General features: G+C 38.2%; 1 protein-coding gene across 2 annotated transcripts in view; it reads left to right on the top strand.

The window, feature by feature from the left end:
• MSH3 (mutS homolog 3) overlaps positions 1-10,756 on the top strand; it is a 121,340-nt gene extending 110,584 nt beyond the window's left edge. The window contains exons 21-25 of one of the 2 annotated variants that reach the window (XM_075739476.1): positions 3,892-4,078; positions 4,290-4,419; positions 6,513-6,687; positions 9,829-9,986; positions 10,631-10,756. In XM_075739476.1, coding sequence (XP_075595591.1) covers positions 3,892-4,078; positions 4,290-4,419; positions 6,513-6,687; positions 9,829-9,937 — 601 coding nt within the window. In that variant the 3' untranslated portion in view covers positions 9,938-9,986; positions 10,631-10,756. Of the gene's footprint in view, positions 1-3,891; positions 4,079-4,289; positions 4,420-6,512; positions 6,688-9,828; positions 10,281-10,630 lie in introns of those variants that run through there. The other variant, XM_075739475.1, reaches the window with a different exon arrangement.
• Positions 10,757-19,538: the final 8,782 nt, after the last annotated feature.

The following is a 19,538-nucleotide window of genomic DNA, read 5'->3' as shown; positions in this document are numbered from 1 at the left end:
TGAGTGGTATGACAGCTTGTATCATTAAAAAAATTTCCAACATTTATAGAGCCTCATAGGACAAAATATCATAGGATAACTTCCCAGGATGATGAGCACTTGCATTGGAAAAGGTTAGTACTGTGTGCATGTATTGACTCAGGAGAGCCAGTTAAAAAACCAGCCATTTGAATGGTGCAGGATAAGGAAATCTGTATCATTTTCTCTAAGGGGTCACATACAGGTTAAGCATGTAGTACTAGCTTGTTTATATACAGCTAGCTACTGCTGCCTATCATCTAACTTACCCTCCAAAATTAATTTATGAAAACGCCTCCCTGTTTTTTCTGAGTTTATAGACAAGAATTTTACCACTTGAAACCTAGCAATGAAAAGACATAATGCCTCCTCTTTTTTTTTTTCTTTACATAATAAATGTGTTGAACATTATAAGATGAAGAGCTTTTAATTTTATGAAATTTGGTTGGCTGTCAAAGAGACATTATAACAAGTGGTTTCTAGCCAAATTACATTTGCTGAGGAGTGATGGATCTCTTGCCAGCACTAAAGAGGCACTTTTCACATTGGATGTCTGCACACTCCTCGTTGGCAGAATGCAGTAATCTTTCTGAACGTAGACATTAGAAATTCCATAGCAGAAATGGAAGTTTTCATATTAACTGTGTCACTACTTCCAGCAGCTGGTGTTCTGACACATAGAGGAATAGAGGTGTGGAGTTGGGTGGCATTATTCCTGCTTTTGGTTTGCTTTTCCGATTGTCTTGCTCTGTTGTCACCTTTTTTTCTTGGCCACTTTTTTTTTTTTTTTTTAAATTAAGAGAGGGGGGAAAAAAAGAAAATTTGGGTAGTACATAACATGTCTGCATCACTCAGGGATGACTCATACCTTTTCTCATATTTCACTATATTGTCATCTACAGTAGTGATGAATGCAGCATTAAAATGTAATCAAATAGTTATTTTTGTGTATGTATTAAAGTTAGAAAAATATCTGACCCCATTGTAGGCAACTTTCCAGAAAAAGTGAGTCTTGGAGACTTTATTAGGACCATATGTAAAACAAAAAAGAGTAAACAAAGGTGGTTTAAGTGCTGGCAGCATTAAGGCTGAGTATCTGTAATGTAACGTAATGTAATCTGTAATGTAATGCTGAGTATCTGTAAATCTTTTAGCATTTTTGCCCTAAAAATTCATAGGGATGGCACCCCAGGTATTATCTCTAGAGTAGCTTCTAACAGTGGTAAATCATCTGGATTCTATTGAATATTATAGGAAAAAGTTTAATGTTTTGATGTATAAAAACATTTAAGAGGCAAGCTACATTAAAATGTAAATTCAAAGCAACTGAATCTTGTAGAAGTTTAGTGGGATTTATGATGGCTGTTTTAAACTTGAAGACAAAGAGTTGTTTAAGCAATAAGTGTTTTGACTCAAAAACTTTTTAGATCAGGAGTAATATACAGTTAGGGAGCTATGCCTTGCTGCATATTAACTGTTAGTTTTATAAATGCATTCATCTACATTAAAATAATTCTTCTTACGTATTTCTGGGATAATACCGCTTATCATGTAAGTTTAAAAAACAAGTGTAATTCTTCTAGTGTCAAGGGCAGAGGCAGAAAGAACAATTTTATCCATTTTCAAAGGATGACATTTAAGAGTTTTTGTCATTGAAAAAAACACATTTGGTTTTTTTAAAAAAAATCTGTAGATAAGGCTGAGATGGATTTGAATGTTTTAAGATGCTGAAAAGAAAGGTTTCTTTTGCAGGTGTTGTTAAAGACAAGAGAAGGATGATACTCATTTCTGTTTGTATCTTGAGCATTTAGTGAGGAAGTTCTGAAAATTATTTTTGTGAATGCAAATAAGATACAAAATGATTAAATTATTTTCAAGGCTCTATGGAAATGATACAATCCAAGAGAAAGATAGAACTGAGAACTCTCAGTGTAATTATCATAGGTTCAGAACAAACAGCCTCTTAGATGCTGTCTCTGTAATGAAAAGCCAAATAAAAATAATAAAATAACACTGCTAATAATCCTAGGGTCAGAAACTAAGGTTCAAGTTGGCAATTATGGAGCCTGAGATTGTTTGGACATGAAAAGTATTTGTCGTTCTGGTGAACTTATTTGTACTTCATAGTGATAAAAATAGATAAAAATAGTATATGGCAGTATACCTACTGCGTGTGTATGTAAGCACATACTCAATGAAATAAAAACACTCAGTTTGCTTATTGTATCATAATGTCCATCTCTAACCAAAATTAGTTCATTTATAATTGAAGATTTGCATATTGTGGAGTTACACATTCTACCATAGAAAATTTCCAGGGCAGGAACCAGAGAACATATAGAAATCATAATTGTATTGTGTCCAAAACCTGCTAGGTTTTGGTATTGGTAGTCAATTACTCTTGACAATCATGAGATCCTCATAAAATTATGTGTATCTTGTTACTGCTTCTGTAGGCAACAGAAGCAATTACATTAGAGAAAGACGCAGCAAACAATTGAGAGAAAAAAAGCTATATTGGGATTCTTTTTAAAGGTTTTGATTGGCTTTAAATACTGTTGTGGCCAGCTGTTATATTTGCAAGTGTAATATGCTAAGCCCATGAGACAGTTTTCCTTAAATCAATGTGGTTTGTATGTAACTATATTGTTGGCTGATGAGAATGAACAAATCCATTTTTACAGCCCTATTCAGTGGCTTGCTAATGATTACAATATCACTTCTGAGATAGGTTATGTGATTAATGTAATTGAAAAGCATATATGGAAAAAGGAAATGTTCTTTCTTCCAAGTAGAAAGCATATTAATTGAATAGGGAAGGAAAGCTGCAGAAGAAAGGGAAAACCAGGGTGGATTACCAACAGGTTTCTGAAATGAAAACTGCAATTTCACAATTTGAGATAGAATTTGAGGAATCTGAAACAATGCTAAAAGACCAGTATGGAACATGAAGGAATTTGTGTGTGTGTGTGTGTGCATGCATGTGCTTGGAGACTGTTAAGTTCAAGGATGGTTGTGTAAAAGGATGAGGAGATAAATCTTTTTCTTAAAGTCATGTTTAAGGATGCTAGTAAGATTGTGTACCTATGTAATTAGGGGAAATCATTGTTATTTTGTTACTGCCTGAAGGAACTAACTCCTGTATCTCTTTGGATGCTCAAATACCTAGTTACATAAGTGTCCACTCTATCTCTGCATGGAAATTCTAATATCTGATACTTTCAGGTGGTGTAGGCATTTTAAAAACATGAATTAGATGGTTGAACTAAACCAAAGAAGTAAAATCCATTTTCACAGCTGCCTTTGCTGGAATCCTTCTAGTGAGCTGACTGGTCTGAATTCCCAGGGTCCTTTTTAAGGGAAGTCCAGGCTGCCATGTACTGTTTGTCAAGGTGGAAGAACTGCATGCTAAGAAATATCCCCTTGTCTACCTCCTCTTTCCCCTGATTCCTGTAGCTGACACGGGATGCTGAGATTCCTGTCTATGGATTTACCTTGGAACTAGTTTACTGATGGCCCAGAAAAATTCTCTGCTGTCCCTACAGCTTAACCTCCCCCAGATGCCCATAGGGTCAGTATACACTGTTCTCTGGGAGAATGCATGCAGGCCCTTATTTAATGCTACATCAGTATCTCCCTCTGGACCTTTTAGTCTTCTAGAGTACCCTCACATCTGTACCATGTACTGTTGCAGCTTTTTTTCCTAAGCAGTAGCTTGTTCTGGAGGGTGAATGTTCCATCTGGGTTTTACTGCTCTGCTTGGAACAGCACCAAGAGATTTATAATAAAATGGTTTCATTATCATGATTTTTTTTTCCAGTGTTATCTGGCATTTGAACTTAATAAATTGATCTGTTTTGTATCCCAATGCAGAATGGGTGCAGCAGACAACATTTACAAAGGCCAGAGTACCTTTATGGAAGAACTGACAGATACTGCTGAGATAATAAGAAAAGCAACTTCAAGATCACTAGTCATTTTGGATGAATTGGGAAGAGGAACTAGCACACATGATGGAATTGCTATTGCTTATGCTACACTTGAACATTTTATTAGAGACGTAAGTGTTCAACCTGACACATGCTTATGAAAGCTTTTTCAGCCTGTACTATGTTAGACTGAATTTGACACGGTGTGTATTTCCTTGGAGAAATGTGGCATGTCTAAACTCAGAGCAAAGGAGTATGGATAAAGGATACCAGTGATATGCTGCTGTGTTTAAAAACGATTTAAAGCCAAACCTTCTTATGTGTCTTATTTCATTGTTGTAGGTGGAGTCGCTGACACTGTTTGTCACTCACTATCCCTCAGTTTGTGATCTAGAGAAGGTGTATCCAGACACAGTTGGTAATTACCACATGGCTTTCTTGGTGAATGAGGAGGAAAGTGCTGAACAAAAAGGTACCATATAAATCCATCTGAGATTCTGACACTATAGGATTAGGCAGAAATTGTAAAATTATTACAGTAATTTAAAACTCAACATGAAAGTGATACATCCAAATTCACTAGAATATCAGCCTATACACACATTTTGGGGGGGCTTGAAAACTGAGCAACCATTTCTCTTTCATGGTTAAGATAAGGATGACTGAGCTAGGTCAGATAAAAGATTTCACCCAGCCTGGTATCCAGCTTCTCACAGTAGCCAAATACAAAGGATTAGGGAGGAGGGATTAGGGAACAAACATGTGGCAACTCTTTCTCTACAAGATCTCACTGTCTGCAAGCATTTGCTATTTAGGGGGCTTCAAGAGCTAGGTGTGTTTTGGTTTTTAGTATCTTCAATAGATTTCTTCTCAGCAAGGTTGTCTAGTTTCCCTGTTATCAATGTGTTCTTTTAGCATCTTCATCCTACTGTGTCAAGGAGCTCCAAAATTTAGCACTGCATTGTGTGAAGAACAACCTCCTCTTCTTTGTTTTGAAACTCTTTTGATACAACATGTAGCTTCACATGATGGTCCCAGTTGTTGAATTGGAAAAGGCAGAGGAATAATCTCCGTTCTTCCTGTCTATGCCATGCCTAATTTTGTAGATTGCTTATCATGATTCCATTCAGTTCTGTTCTTACCAGGCAGAAGAGTTACAGCATTTCTTCTTGTCACCATTGCTCTGAATAAGTTAGTGTTTTCAGTAAAATTTGTCAGCTTATTGCTTAGCCCTTTTTCTTGTTTGATAACAAGTATGTTGAGCAGCTCTGACTGCAGTGATGATCACCCTTCATGGTGAGAACTGACTGTTACCGTCAGTTTCCTACCTTTTAACGAATTATTTACAGATGCAAAGGCCTTCCTTTTAGATTATTGCTGCTTAGTTTTCAGAAGAGCATTTGATGCAGGACTCTTGTCAAAAGCCTTTTGAAAATTCACATAGGGTTTATCCACTGGATGTCTCTTACTCACACGACTTCCAAACTTACAACAGATTTGTGATGTAGGATTTCCCTCCATACAAACTGCTTTGATTTTTTTTTGTTGATGCATCAGGTTTAATCAGGTGCTTGACAGTTCTGCTTTTATCTGGTTTACCTACTTTGCCTAGCATTGGCCTGTTGCCTGAATCATTCTTAAAATTATTTAAGAATTGACATGGTATTTGCCATTAACCTTCTCCCTAATTAACTCTTAATATTTTATTATCTGCTTACATTGCAAATTAATTGGAACAGGGTGTTTTGGTATTTGCCACTAAATAATGTGTTTAAATATATAATCTTATCACTTTTTAAATTATTTTCAGAGAGTTAATTTAAACATTTAGGGTTTGTCTGGAGGGAGACTTCAACTTTTGTATTCTGTTTAATATTAGAAGCAGAGATCCCTGAAATATGTGTTAAATTTGAGCACAAGTAGTTCAAAGTAATGTTGTGTTTAGGTGAGCACTACTTAGCCATGCTGATGTTCCTAGCTGAGAGCATCACTCTCCTGGGCATCAGCATGTCCTTTTCTTACAGAGTTCATTAATTGGACTGTTGATCTCTGATACTCTCAGACAATTGAGATGTTATCAACATTCAATACTTACTATTCCTTAACTATTGCGTCTCTGAAGCCCTATACTTTATGTTTCACTATGGCTCCTAGCCTCCTGGTAGGCAACAAAATTTTTGTTGTGCTGTAGTTATGGACTTGACCGCGAGATTACTGACACTTCCATTATTCTGTCATTGCTTAGCAGACATGAGATGGAATATCCCAATTACAGCATAACTAATCAATTTGATATACAAAGATTCTAAGTTTCTCTCACACGCAGACAAGTCTGCTTAATAAGACATGAGGTAAAAGTATATTAAAGAGTTTTTTCAGTCTCACAATGGGTAGGTAAAATGCGTGGTCTCAATGAAACCCTTTTCTATCATATACCTTCAATGGAATAATATGTACAGGAGGCATAAATGATAATAAGATCACAGTCTTTGTCATTTCAGTCTTTGGTCTACTACATTTTATTAACATAATAGAGGAGTTACTGATTTTGGTTTTATATTTTAGGATCTGAAGATGAAGAGAATCCTGAATTTATCACTTTTCTGTATCAAATAACTAAAGGAGTCTCTGCAAGGAGTTATGGGCTAAATGTTGCCAAACTGGCAGATATTCCTGAAGAAATCTTGAAGAAGGCAGCTCACAAATCAAAGGAGTTGGAGACAATAGTGAATATGAAAAGGTCAGAACAATTGTGATTCCCCCCCCCCCCCCCCCCCCGACGAAACTTCAGCTATGAATTTCAGAGCATTTCACACAATAGTAAGACCTACTTCAGCTATCCTCCTCTACCCTTCAGGGAAAAGACAGTGCAACAAGACTTTGAAAAAAATATTTAGGGAATGGTGCCATCCCTTTCAAGCAAAGCTTTAGATTTTTTAGTTAGCTATTATGTCAGAGATTAATTGCTGCCCTCTGAAACAAGATTGGAGAAAAACTAAATGCACATTGAGCTTACATTAGGAATAAACTGTTTTTTATTTTCTTATGGCAAATACCAGCAAACTTATTCTTCAGGTATGTATTTTCACTGTTTTCAGGAAGACAAATTTAAAATACAACTATCTTCTAATATCTACTTCTTTTCTCACCAGTAATAGTGAAAATATTAATAGATTTAATTTAGAAAATATATTATTCACTTTGGAATTTGAAATTGTATTTGAATACTATAGTGTAGAAGGGAATGTGGATATTCTTCTTCTGATTTACCTTAAAAACAAGTATTTATAATGTATTTTGATTGCCCCCTCCCCCCGAAACATGCAAAATTTTACTGACAATCTGGGGATTTTAATATTTTTCTGATTACCAGTTTTCATTTAGGGCTGTGTGTACCTTATATAGAGTAGTTACGAAAATTCCCATGTGTATCAAATAGCGTCACATTTATAAAACCTGTAACATGTACATAGTTGAGATAAAAGTATGTGCTAGTGTTCATATTCATTTCCACTGAATTTTTTGTTATTATTTTCAGTGGCAGTCCTATCAGCAGATAACCCTTTAGGAATATAATAAATCAAGATCCTTGTTGCCTGATGACTGTAACTAATCCTGACAGAATAATTTCATATGAGAAGATTTTGAGTACTAATTATTTGTAGGTGCAAGCAATGCTTTTGAAACCTAACAGTGCTTAGAGCTTAACACCAATTTTTATCGCCTTTTCAGAAAGCAAAATAAAAACATTCTTTTGAGGATACATGACAATTTGTGGGAAAAATAATGTGGTAGCTTATGTTAATTGGAAATAATAGTCCATAATTACCAAAAGTAAAACAACAAATTACTAGCAATGACTTAACTCTGTTGTTACATAAGGTTCTAAAATCAAGAAAAAAGTATTCAGAAAGGTGAGAGTATGAGTTGGAAGGCCAGAATTACTGTGTAACAAAATTAAGATGCAAAAAATACACTATGTCCCTTTTACTTATCTCCTTTGTTCTATGAAAATCATGCTAGCATATTACTTGGACAGGGCACAGATGCAATTCTAGCATGTCTCTCAATTGCTAAAAAGAAAGTTAATTGCATACAAAACCTATGAGCAGTAAAAATATTATGTGATGATGTCGTTAGAAGACTGATTTGCAGTGCCAATAGAGGGATAGACTGAGGGCTGACCAGCCAATCTCAATTATGGGACGTAATTGTGTCCCAGTTGTTCAGATTTGAACATGAAAGCTATCATCTCTGTTTTAGCTTTCGGTATGTAATTTGCTTGTGTTCTTAAAGTGAAAAAGAACACAATCTAAAGCTGTGATGAGTCTTTTATCCTGACTTATCACTAAGGCTGGAAGCCCCAGAATAGCACACACTTAACTGCAGACTGCTGCCACCTGAGCTACACAAACACATGTACCTGGGAGGGACCAGCGGGAGCAGGGTCCCCCAAGCCCATCTCCTGCAGGCTGCTGCTGGAGGGGCTGCTCCCTGACCTTTTCTCCATGGTGCCAGGGCTGGTTTTTGCGTGACCATGAAGAAAGCCAGGTCAGTGGTCTGATCCAGCTGAAAAGTCATTCTTTGTCCAATTGATATCATGCAAGTTCAATTTCCTGATGTTACATGTGAACAGGCATTACTACCTGAAGTAGGAAAGGATGGGAGCAAGAAGAGGTGGTGGCCCTTGATTCTGGCAGCAGTTCTTAGAGTAAAGGGAACCTTGAGACTGCAGCCCTGCCTGCCGGACCAGCCTACCCCATCTGAAGCTTGACACTTTACCCTCCCCCTATAATGAGAGAGTGTGCTACATAGCGAGTCAGGGACAAGGGATATCCACCACACAGCAGTTGATAATTCATCAGGTTTGACCTGTACCACATTATTCCTTCACTGCATTCACTTTGGAGGGAACTTCATGCAGCTATATAAACCTGGAGCTTAAGTCAATGAAAAAAAAAAAAAAAATCAAATATGTCTGATGATTTCAAAGCACATAAATGATTATATTACATAATTCTTAATTTTTCCAGTTCTCCTGTGTAGTCATTATAGAAATATTTTCTTATGTACATTCCTGTTTATTTTCACTTATTGCCATGATGTGATCAAAATGTAGTATTTTCCTACACCTTCTCCCAAGAGAGACATTAGCAAATTTAAAAATGGGTATGGTTTATCAGTGGTAGGAAATAAAAATTATCATGATCTTGGGAATCAAACTCAGACCTGTTTGTAGCAGTATACTTGTGCTGTAACAGTACCCACAGGCCAGCTGTCTTGTCTTATTTTTTTAAATCACTTTCATATTATTTAAGAAAATCCACTGTGTAATTCCATCCAGTGTTGACATCTTTGTCGTCAGGAATGTGTGTTAACCCATTTTAAATGTCTTCTTGTTATTTGTGACAGCTCTTATAAGTCCTTCTTAAATCAAAACATATTAAAAAGCAAATAGGAAGGATGTGTGTTCTCACTCAATTATTCTGAAAATGTGTTATCTCTTTATGATTCTACCAGTGCAAATTTGTAGGAACTGAATGCTGAAAATTAAACAGTACAAACTACATTACTATTTATTTCCTTTAATGGTTTATTCTTGCTCAGTATTTTATTTCATCTCATCAATGCTTCTGGTACTGTAAGTTAGTTATAAAATTAAATTGTTGACCAACCTAGAACTGGAGTACATATATTAGAAAATGTTATCTGGTTATTTAAAGATCACATAACATTTTGAGCTGTGCAAACTGCTATTTTTGACTGTGTATAAAATTTTGCAGATGACTGTAGGGCTTTCAAGATTTGATGTGCTTAATTTAAAAGTGGTTCGATATTTTGATTGATTTTTTTTTCCCCTTCCCTTCTTTCCCCTCTCTAGAAAAAGGCTAAAGTCCTTTGCTGAAGTATGGAAGATAAATGATTCTCAGGAACTACAAAAATGGAAAAGTATGTGTGAACCTGAAGATGAAAGAAAAGACAGTTTTTAATCTTCAAATCATGCTTAAAGATGGAAAATATTGGAGATGCTTAATATAGGTGTGAAGACTTAATACATTCTATCAGGGTGTAGTTCTAGGTGCATTAAGTTGACTTTTCAGCCTTTTCAGAGATAAGAGATGCTGCATTGTGATATGATGTCCCACATCCACTTCCTGATTGTATATCTTTTTTCTCACTCCACATTCCCTCCCTGAAGTGTTTTCCACCCTTTTCCTTAATTGCAAAATGTCTATTGGCATTGGATTTAGTTTCTAATATGTTTAGAAAACATGAAAAATTATGTTGGTAAATTATTTGGTAAATATTTTATGAATAAAATAATGTCTTTTAACTTTATTGTACTTCAATTTCTAAAGAAATACTCGTCTGCGTTGGGAAAATGTAGCTGAGTCTTGACTATGCTATACAGCTGTGTAATTGGTAAGAATGAATACCACAAAGAGGTATTTTTTTGTTGTTCTAGTACTAATGTATTTAATATTCACTGATTTTGTAGAGCACCCTCTAAATTTTATGTGCACAATGAATTTAAGAAAGTGTGTGTTATGTGGCTAGAGAGGAGAGTTTTGTTTATACTGATTGACAATGGTGCAACTAGTAGTTTTCAAAGCAGCAGCACAAAGCATGCATTGACTGTTTTCCCTCTTCTTCATTCTCATGCACGCCTGGTTCCTTTTCAGCTTCAGCTCTTCTCCTGATCTTGGCACAGTCTGTAGACTGACTTGCTCTAAATAATGTTGGCATATCCTAAGATGAGGTGAAAGAGGCAATTCAAACTATGCAACTGGCATCCCCAGCGCTCTGTCAAATGCAGAGTAAAGCAGAGAGAAACAGATGTGTTTTTAAATTTCTTTTTATTTGCAGTTATAAAGTTCATATTTCAAATGGGAACGTGATATCCAAATTGGTTTTCCTTTATAAACATAACCAGGTGAAATATCTTGCTATGAAAATGGACAATGATGTTCACATACTTAAACCCTGGCAAATAGTTTGTTGTATTAAAAAAAAAAAATTAAGTGAAAAGAAGTGAAATAAAGTACCGTCTTGATTTTGCTATAAGGAAAATAATAAAATGAGGTTTTGTACTCTTTAAGACAGCTGAACAGTTCTGATTTTTTCAGTAAAGGAAGGAATTTTTTTTTTTTTTCCCAAATAATGCATGTCAGATAAATATGAAATAATGTCATTGCAGGTGATTGAATTAGCCTTCCCAATATAGAGAACTTCATGCAGAAAAGGGTGTAATTTTTTTACCTGTGATAAACAATTGCTAACCTTCATGAAAGACTTTTTTCCAGCTTCTTCAGATGACAAAGCATCATTTAAACAAATAGTTTGTCTGCTTCAAATAGCAATCAATATGAGCATCTTCTTCCAGAGTGTGCAGTGTATTTATCTAAACTGGAAGAGCTGAAGAAGAAAACTAGTCTTTCAAGGAGTTATTACACAAGTGTGTTTATGCCATGCATTGTGAAGCACAATGAATGTAATACTCTATTATTAATGCACACAGATGCAGTGCATTGGATCTAAGGACCTCTGACCATAGTCTTCAAAGAGAATAAATAAGCCATTGCTAAATTCCCATATGTGCTAAATGAGCTTTTAGTGTGATACTTTTTGCCCTCAAGGGAGCATTCAGACTATGCTCTGACAAGAAAAAGAACACCTGGATACAGTCTGGAAGAAAAAATGAAGAAATACAATTAAGAATGGAGAAATGGACACAGTACTACTGGCCTGCTCATGCTATCAAGTGCAAAACAATTACAGCAGGCTTTTCTCTTAATGTCTGTGATCGTGCTAGGAATAATTTGATTTAGCCCTGCTCAGTTCAACAACAGAGGTTATCTTGCTATCCTGAGAAGGTTTTTTCTAGATATGCAGGCTAATTATTAAAGCTACTGTTTTATTCACTGCTGATTATTATAATTCCTAGCAGATATGTAAAAAGTTATGACCATTTGAGAATGCACTATAAGGAGATGCATGCTGTTATTAGATGTGTTTACTGCTGGTTTTGGGATATATTTGTGACGAACCACACAGTACAGTGCAGATTTATCTAGACCTTGGTCTGCTGATGTGGAACAGCCACACTCGTTAGCAGAGTGAGTGCCACATGAGGGCGATCACTCTGGGATGTGATGAGTTCAGAGCTCACTTGGGTACGTTTGCAGAGCCTGAGATTAGGTTAGTCTAGGCAAGCAACCAGACAGATGTTCCTTGGCCTTTGGTAGCATAGAGCACAAGCAGGATATAAAGACTTGCTGGAAAACAGGGAAAGGCATTAATTCTGTGGGAGGGTTTGGGTTTTTTTCATTTCTTTTGCTGTGGTGAGTTGGGACTTCTGTGTCTGTCATAGCAGGAGTCCTTATAAGAGATGGAAAGATCAGAAGCCACTTTTGTGTTTTCCTTTTTTTTTCCTTTTTCTTTTCTTTTAAATTCCAGCACACTAAGCTTCATCTGAAAGACAATTTGAAGTACAGTTTTGGTAGTGGTACAACCTTGGACATGTGTCCTATTTTTAAACCAGAGTAATAAAATTGTGTTTGTGTGCTGAGTCAGCAAGTTTGATCCTGCATACTGACAGCTGTAAGATTAAAGGAGAGTGACCCATACCTAGATGATGCTTGGTTGTAGTGGAAATTCATGCTAGCTTGCCTTCAAGAAAGGAATGTCTAAATCTCTTTGTCTAAATATTAATATATTTGGAAACCTGCATAGAGTGTTGGCTCCTACTGCCTGTGCCAGCACATTACTGACATCGATAAAATTTGTATTGATGTGAAAAATACAGCTTTGTGCTATAGATAAAGGTACAGTCTCCTTGAAAGGCTTTTCCACTTTAAGGATTTTACCTGTTTTTTTTAAAAGATGGTATTTATCACTTTCTTAAGCTTTTTCATTGTTCTCTCTCCCCTGCTCTTAACATAAAAATTTTAATGCCTTTGTGCATCTTGTCTTGAATGTATTGCCTTTAGAAATCACAGTGCCACATGTTAGCAACAAAAACTGGTAGACCGTTTTGATGGAAGAGAAGGAGAGAGAGGGCTGGATACGCTGTCACTGCCTTTTTGTATTTGGTTATATAAGAACGTTATTATAGAATACACAAAGTAAAATACATTACCAGTAGCAATTACCTTTCTTCCTGGCATACAATGTCTTTCACTGAAGTAATTCTCAAGAGGATTTCTTCCTTGTATTGCAAAGTTTTCCAGAAGTATTTATAGAAATTACATGAATTTACCTACCACATAAGCTTACAACCCATATAAATGAATTTAAAGATCACTGAAATGTCAGCTGAGTCAGGTATTGCAATAAGTCTGTTCACTGCAATGAAAGTAATGTTTATTTATTTAAATATATTGGAAAGCAAATTATCCAAATATTTCCACTATATGTAAAATTCAGTGAGAATTTAATTCAGTTATTGTAACTTCTTGTAGTTCTGACATAAAGGCATGTTTCATAGGGAAATAAAGGTTCGGTAGATTGCATTGCACTGAGAGAAGCAGGACTCTGTTCCGGAATCTGGATCAGACTTCAGAATGGTTATTGGAGGGCCTCCTCCCCCTGTCTCACCCCAGGTGGCCATTGCAATCTCCTCCAAAAATCCTGGTGCCAGTACCGCAAGTCTTGGACAGCAATATGAAAAGTAAGTCTGACCTCCCTCTCTCTTCCCCCTTTCTGACTTTAGAGCCTATGAATGTAGTGGATGATTCTTAACACCTTTTAATTGTTTCTGAACACAAAGGCCATAGTGAGCTGAAATTTACCATCTCAACATAACTTTGCCATCTCTTTTCAAAGCTTTCCTCCATCTCCCTGCAAAATCTCTGGCAATCAAATCCAAATCAGATGTTTGTTAAATCTGAATGCAGTTCTGGGGGACAAATTTGTAGCCTGCTGATCTGAATCAGGAATTTTTAAAAAGCATATGGCCAGAGACTAAGAAGGGATTTATGGCTGAACAAGGATGAATTCAGGACTGAAAATCCAGCTGGTACGTAAACATGAGATTCAGTTGTGAGACCACTTATTTGGGCCTTTGACCTGTGTCAGTCCAGTGTTGCGGACTGTTCTTTTGTTGTAGCCCTCTATAGGGGAAGACATGGATTTGCCCATCTTGGTAGAATCCTGTACTAAAAATATTCTTGCCAAAATTATAGAACTCTGCTTACTTTAATGATGCTACATTTGTCATTGTACATGGCTAAGCAGACTTGGTGTGGAAATCCTCCCCTTGCTTCAATGGTAGATCAGTTTCTTCTTCAGTTACAGATGCACAACCTCAATGACTTCCTTAGTTACATTATAGATTTTTCTCCTTGCCTAGCCATAAAGACAAGTAGAAAGCAAAGGATGTTTTCTTTATTTCTTAAAAAATAAAAAAAAACCATCTTGTTTTGTAAGATGTGAGTCTTTGCAGGCCATGCTGTTAACTGTGAAATGGTGTATTTGTCTGAGACTAAACTGGTTTAAGTCATAGAATCAGAATGGTTTGGGTTGGAAGGGACCTCAAAGCCCGTCTAGTTCCAACTGCCTGCCATGGGCAGGGACACCCTCCACTAGCCCAGGTTGCCCAAAGCCCCATCCAACCTGGCCTTGAACACTGCCAGGGAGGGGGCATCCAAAGCTTCTCTGGGCAACCTGTGCCAGGGCCTCACCACTCTGACAGTAAAGAATTTCTTTCTAACATCTAATGTAAATCAACCCTCCTTCAGCTTAAGGCCATTCCCCCTTGTCCTGTCACTACACCCCCTGATAAACAGTCCCTCTCCAGCTTTCCTGTAGGCCCCTTCAGGTACTGGCAAGCTGCAATTAGATCTCCCTGGAGCTGCCTTTTCTCCAGGCTGAACAATCCCAACTCTCTCAGCCTGTCCTCATAGGAGAGGTGCTCCAGCCCTCTGATCAGCTTCGTGGCCCTCCTCTGGACTCTCTCCAACAGTTCCACGCCCTTCTTGTCCTGGGGCCCCCAGAGCTGGACACAGTACTCCAGGTGGGGTCTCACCGGAGCGGAGTAGAGGGGCAGGATCCCCTCCCTCGACCTGCTGGTCACACTGCTTTTGATGCAGCCCAGGACACGGTTGGCTTTCTGGGCTGCAAGCGCACACTGCCGGCTCATGTTGAGCTTCTCATCAATCAATACCCCCAAGTCCTTCTCCTCGGGGCTGCTTTCAATCCGTTCCTCGCCCAGGCTATAGCTGTGCTTGGGATTGCCCCAACCCACGTGCAGGACCTTACACTTGGCCTTGTTGAACTTCATGCGGTTCGCGTGGGCCCACCTCTCCAGCCTGTCCACGTCCCTCTGGATGGCATCCCTTCCCTCCATAAGGGATAAGTAAACTGTATAGAAAAGGATGATTCAGGGGAAATAACGGGTGAACAAGATAAAGCCAAATACAGAAATCTAAGAATAATTAGCTGTTCTAAGAATAATGGCATTAGGAAGCAGAGCGAGCAGGCACCAGTTTGATGTTTTGGCTACTAGTCTTGCTAGCCAGCAGGTATAGCATGTAAGATCAAGAGAGCTTGCCAGAGGCTGAATGCTGCAGTGAGCCCTTGTGCTGTTGCCCTGGATGTCCAGCACTCAGTCTACATATGGTATCTTCCCTTCAGAAGTGTGGTCAAGAGCATCTTGCCCGAAGTAGTCACGGGGAGATGGAGGTGGTGCCCGGTCATGGGATTCATGTTGCAACCACAGCTTGTGGAAGATGAACTAAGTCTAGCGCAGGAGGCACTGCTGCTTTTTTTGGACAGTAGCCTTTCATCATTTGGTACTTTAGCCAGCACATGACTCTGGTTTGTCACCTAGCTTGCTCACTGCGCTGTGAGGGAGGGCAGAGAGGTAAGCTTGATGGCCCCTCTCCCCTTTGCGAGTCACACTCACAACTGGTGTTTTCATCACTTGGGAAGGAGAAGGAATTCTTGCCCATCCTCAGCCCCGCACAGGGTCAGCACAGAACAAGGTTTTAGCCCTGAAATATAAAAGTTAGCCAGTCTTTTAAATATGTATAGGTAAAATAATATTCATTAAAAGGCATAGTTTTCAAATATTTATGTTCTTTTGAACTTGCAAGGAATTTGTAATAACATTTTGACTGCCCTCCTTCCAAATGTTTAAGTATTTTTTCAGGTATTATAAAATAAGATGATTTTTATTTAAAATACTGGTAGATGCACCTAGTAATAATAATAATAATAATGAAAAATACTTCTGATTTTAATGGATTTTTAATCTTATTTTCTTTTTTTAAATTTGTTTTTTATTTTTTATTTTTAGCAGTCGGACTTTACAAAATGCTATAAGAAAAAAGGGTGATTCCTGGGAAAGAAGGGATTGGAAAACACAACACAGCAAATCTTAAAAACACAATCTGCAATAAGGAAGTAGAAATCAATGTTGCTTTTTCCTTATAATAATCCAAATATCTAGGGTGACTTAAAACTCAGAGTGTCCTGAATACCAGGAAGATTACTAGATATAATTATCTCACTCTTATGTAACACAAAATAAGTTTCAGTCAAGTACTGAGCTTTTCCTTCTGCCTACATATTGAAATATTTCTCTTTGCATATTCCTCTCTGTGTAAAGCGTTAGAAATTGACTATCATCTTAGAGCATTTCAGAATGTCTCATGTATTGTATGAGCACATGTTTGTAGCTCTTCTCATTCAGAGAGGGAAAAAAAAAATGACAGCACCATGATGGTAATCACTAGAGGCAAGGATCACTGAACTTACCATGCAGGACCTCCTTTTGCTGGAAGGTTTGTCAGGGTGGTGGAATGGTGGTTGCCTTTACATGGCTGTGCAGGACCATCTCCCTCAACCTCCCCCAGGGTCCTGGTCTACTGGCTGGAGCACGTCACTTCGGAAGAGAAGGAGAGCTGGGGGGAGAACAACGCTGTCCCTCCCCTGTGGCATCCAGTGGGGCAGAAGGACCATGCTTGTGCCCTTGGAGGCCTGCGTTGTTTAGTCAGCTGAGGTTCCCACTGCCAGGGAGGAAGGGAGAGGGTAAAGGTCTGTTCTCTGGTTAGAACGAGTTGATCCACCACAGGGGACAGAACCACACAGGGCAAATATTTGTTTTGCAGTGAAAAGGCTAAAGATTGTTCCTTAGATCTCTACTTAGATGTGGTAACTTAGGCAGCTTGTCAGCCCCCCTATGTGCCTGAACCACCTCAGTTGCAATCACTGGAAAAACAAGTGCTTAGTGAGAGCAATCAAAGAGGGGAGTGGGGGGGATACTTAAGGAGAAGGCCTTGAAACAGCATTTTTGTCTTGGTTTAAGTCAGCCTGCCCAACAAGTGCATCACCAGGGAGTGATAAGACTTGTCATTTGGATTTTTTTCCAAACTGATCTCAAAAGTAAATAAGTTTTAATAATGCTAAGTACACAACACCAAGGTACACTGAGCTGGCTGTTCTGTGCAGTCCAAGAATACTCCCAGCTATTAGACTGTCACGCAAGCAGCATGGTGACCAGAGAGACCCCCCCTCTTCCCAGCTATTTGGTATCTGTGGTGTTTATATTCTCCTTGCTTAAGTTTTATGCACACTTTGAGTTAATCTCATTTCTTTTTGGCTCACTGTGAAAGTATTTCTGTATAAAGTGAAATACTGTGCTCTATTTGCAGTACTTCTTTTAAGCAAAGACTGTATTAGTGCAATAAGTAGCTATATTAAATGACCTAATCATCTATGCAAGTTCCTATTCTTAATAGCTTCCACACAGGAAAAGAAAACTTTGCTAATCCTTTAATTAAATTTGCAAACTAAAGCTGTGTAAGCCTTTGACACTTTTTTTTTGAGAAGCAATGAAGTCTTAAAAGTAAGTTCAAGCCCGTGGCCAATGATAAGTTTAGTTTGACACTGTGTAATGTCCAGCAAGCCATCAGGCTGAGAAGCTCTGGCTTTCATTCCTCCTCTGTACCCAGCAGTAGGAAAAAAATCACCTTTTCCAAGTGATGTGTAGCATGCAGACAGCATGTATGCAGCTGCATGCATGGCGCTTGGATTTTACCCACTCCCACAGAGTTTCATACTTGATGGATTTGATGATCACAAAGGTCTTTTCCAACCTAAGAGATTCTATGAGTCTATGATTCTATACAGGAGTGTCTTAATTACCCTTTGGATCTCTCCAAGGCACCTTTGCATCATAACATCCTACCATCGCTGTCTGATTTCCTTAGGACACAGTTTTACACCCCTTTTTAATAGTTCTAACAGGCTTTGTAGTATATTCCTCATATCCACTGGTTGTTTCTCAGCCGGTATGTGCTACAACAATCTCATCTATCATTGCCTATAATTTTGCTTCCTCCTGATAAAGATGGAAGGTGTTCAACAAAAAATAAAACCAGGCCTTGCTCCTAAATTTAAACTTTCCTCTATACAGCAGAACCTTGCAACTAATTCATTCTTCTCTCTAGTAACCAGCTGCAGTGAAGGCTACAACAGTGCTCTGGATTTTATATTCCCAACACTTTAATATAAAAATGTTTCAATACATTCCTTGTGCTGTCCTTTAGGCCAGCATGTTCTGCAGTCTCTCTTCTCTCTCCCCATTTCTGTGAAGACCTGTCCACATGCCTCATAATCAGATGCAGGCTTGATGAGACCAGTCACACAGTAAACAAGCTGCTCGGCTGCAAGGATCTCTTCCCTGCAGACTGGGAAACGCTGGACCACGTGTCTGTTTCCCTCTTGCCAGGATGAATGAGTTTACTGCTATCTGCAGTTTCTTCACAGATCCTCAATTCTAAAAGTTTAATCTCCAGGGCCCCTTAAAAAGGTTCCCAGGGACTTTAGTGAGAGTCAGTTTAGATTCTAGGTTAGAAATTGGTTTATTTCCCCTGTGTTTCACAAAATCTCAGCCAGCATTGTCTGTATAACAGGTTTTAACTTACTCATTTAATCATTTCTTCCCTCTGTGTTTTTGAAATGTAGGTAAGAGGATGAGAGGGAGAGGCATTTTGACTCTTCTTCCACCTTTATACAGTAATACTTTAATACTTTGCTTATCACCATGGTATTGCAATAAAGGAATTGCAGCCTACCAGTACCTGAAGGGGCTACAGGAAAGCTGGAGAGGGACTGTTTACAAGGGCATGGAGTGACAGGACAAGGGGGAATGGGTTCAAGCTGAAGGAGGGTCGATTTAGATTAGACGTTAGAAAGAAATTCTTTACTGTTAGAGTGGTGAGGCACTGGCACAGGTTGCCCAGAGAGGTTGTGGCTGCCCCTGGCTCCCTGGCAGTGTTCAAGGCCAGGTTGGATGGGGCTTTGGGCAACGTGGTCTAGTGGAGGGTGTCCCTGCCCATGGCAGGGGGTTGGAACTAGATGGGCTTTGAGGTCCTTTCCAACCCAAACCATTCTGATTCTATGTATATCTGAAATTATATTTTCAAGTCTCAACTTCACTTGGTTTCTCAGTTTCAAATGCACTAAGCTTTGAGGCAAGTTGGTAGCAAGTGGCCCAGTGCTGTACATCAGTTTCCTTTAGCTTGCTTGACAGATCTCTCTGATCACTATTAAGCATTTAAAAATTTTCCCTTTCCTGTCCCATTG

The sequence above is a fragment of the Balearica regulorum genome, chromosome Z (assembly GCF_011004875.1).
Source record: "Balearica regulorum gibbericeps isolate bBalReg1 chromosome Z, bBalReg1.pri, whole genome shotgun sequence".
Taxonomy (NCBI): Eukaryota; Metazoa; Chordata; class Aves; order Gruiformes; family Gruidae; genus Balearica; species Balearica regulorum.
This window is presented reverse-complemented; position numbering and strand designations above follow the sequence as displayed.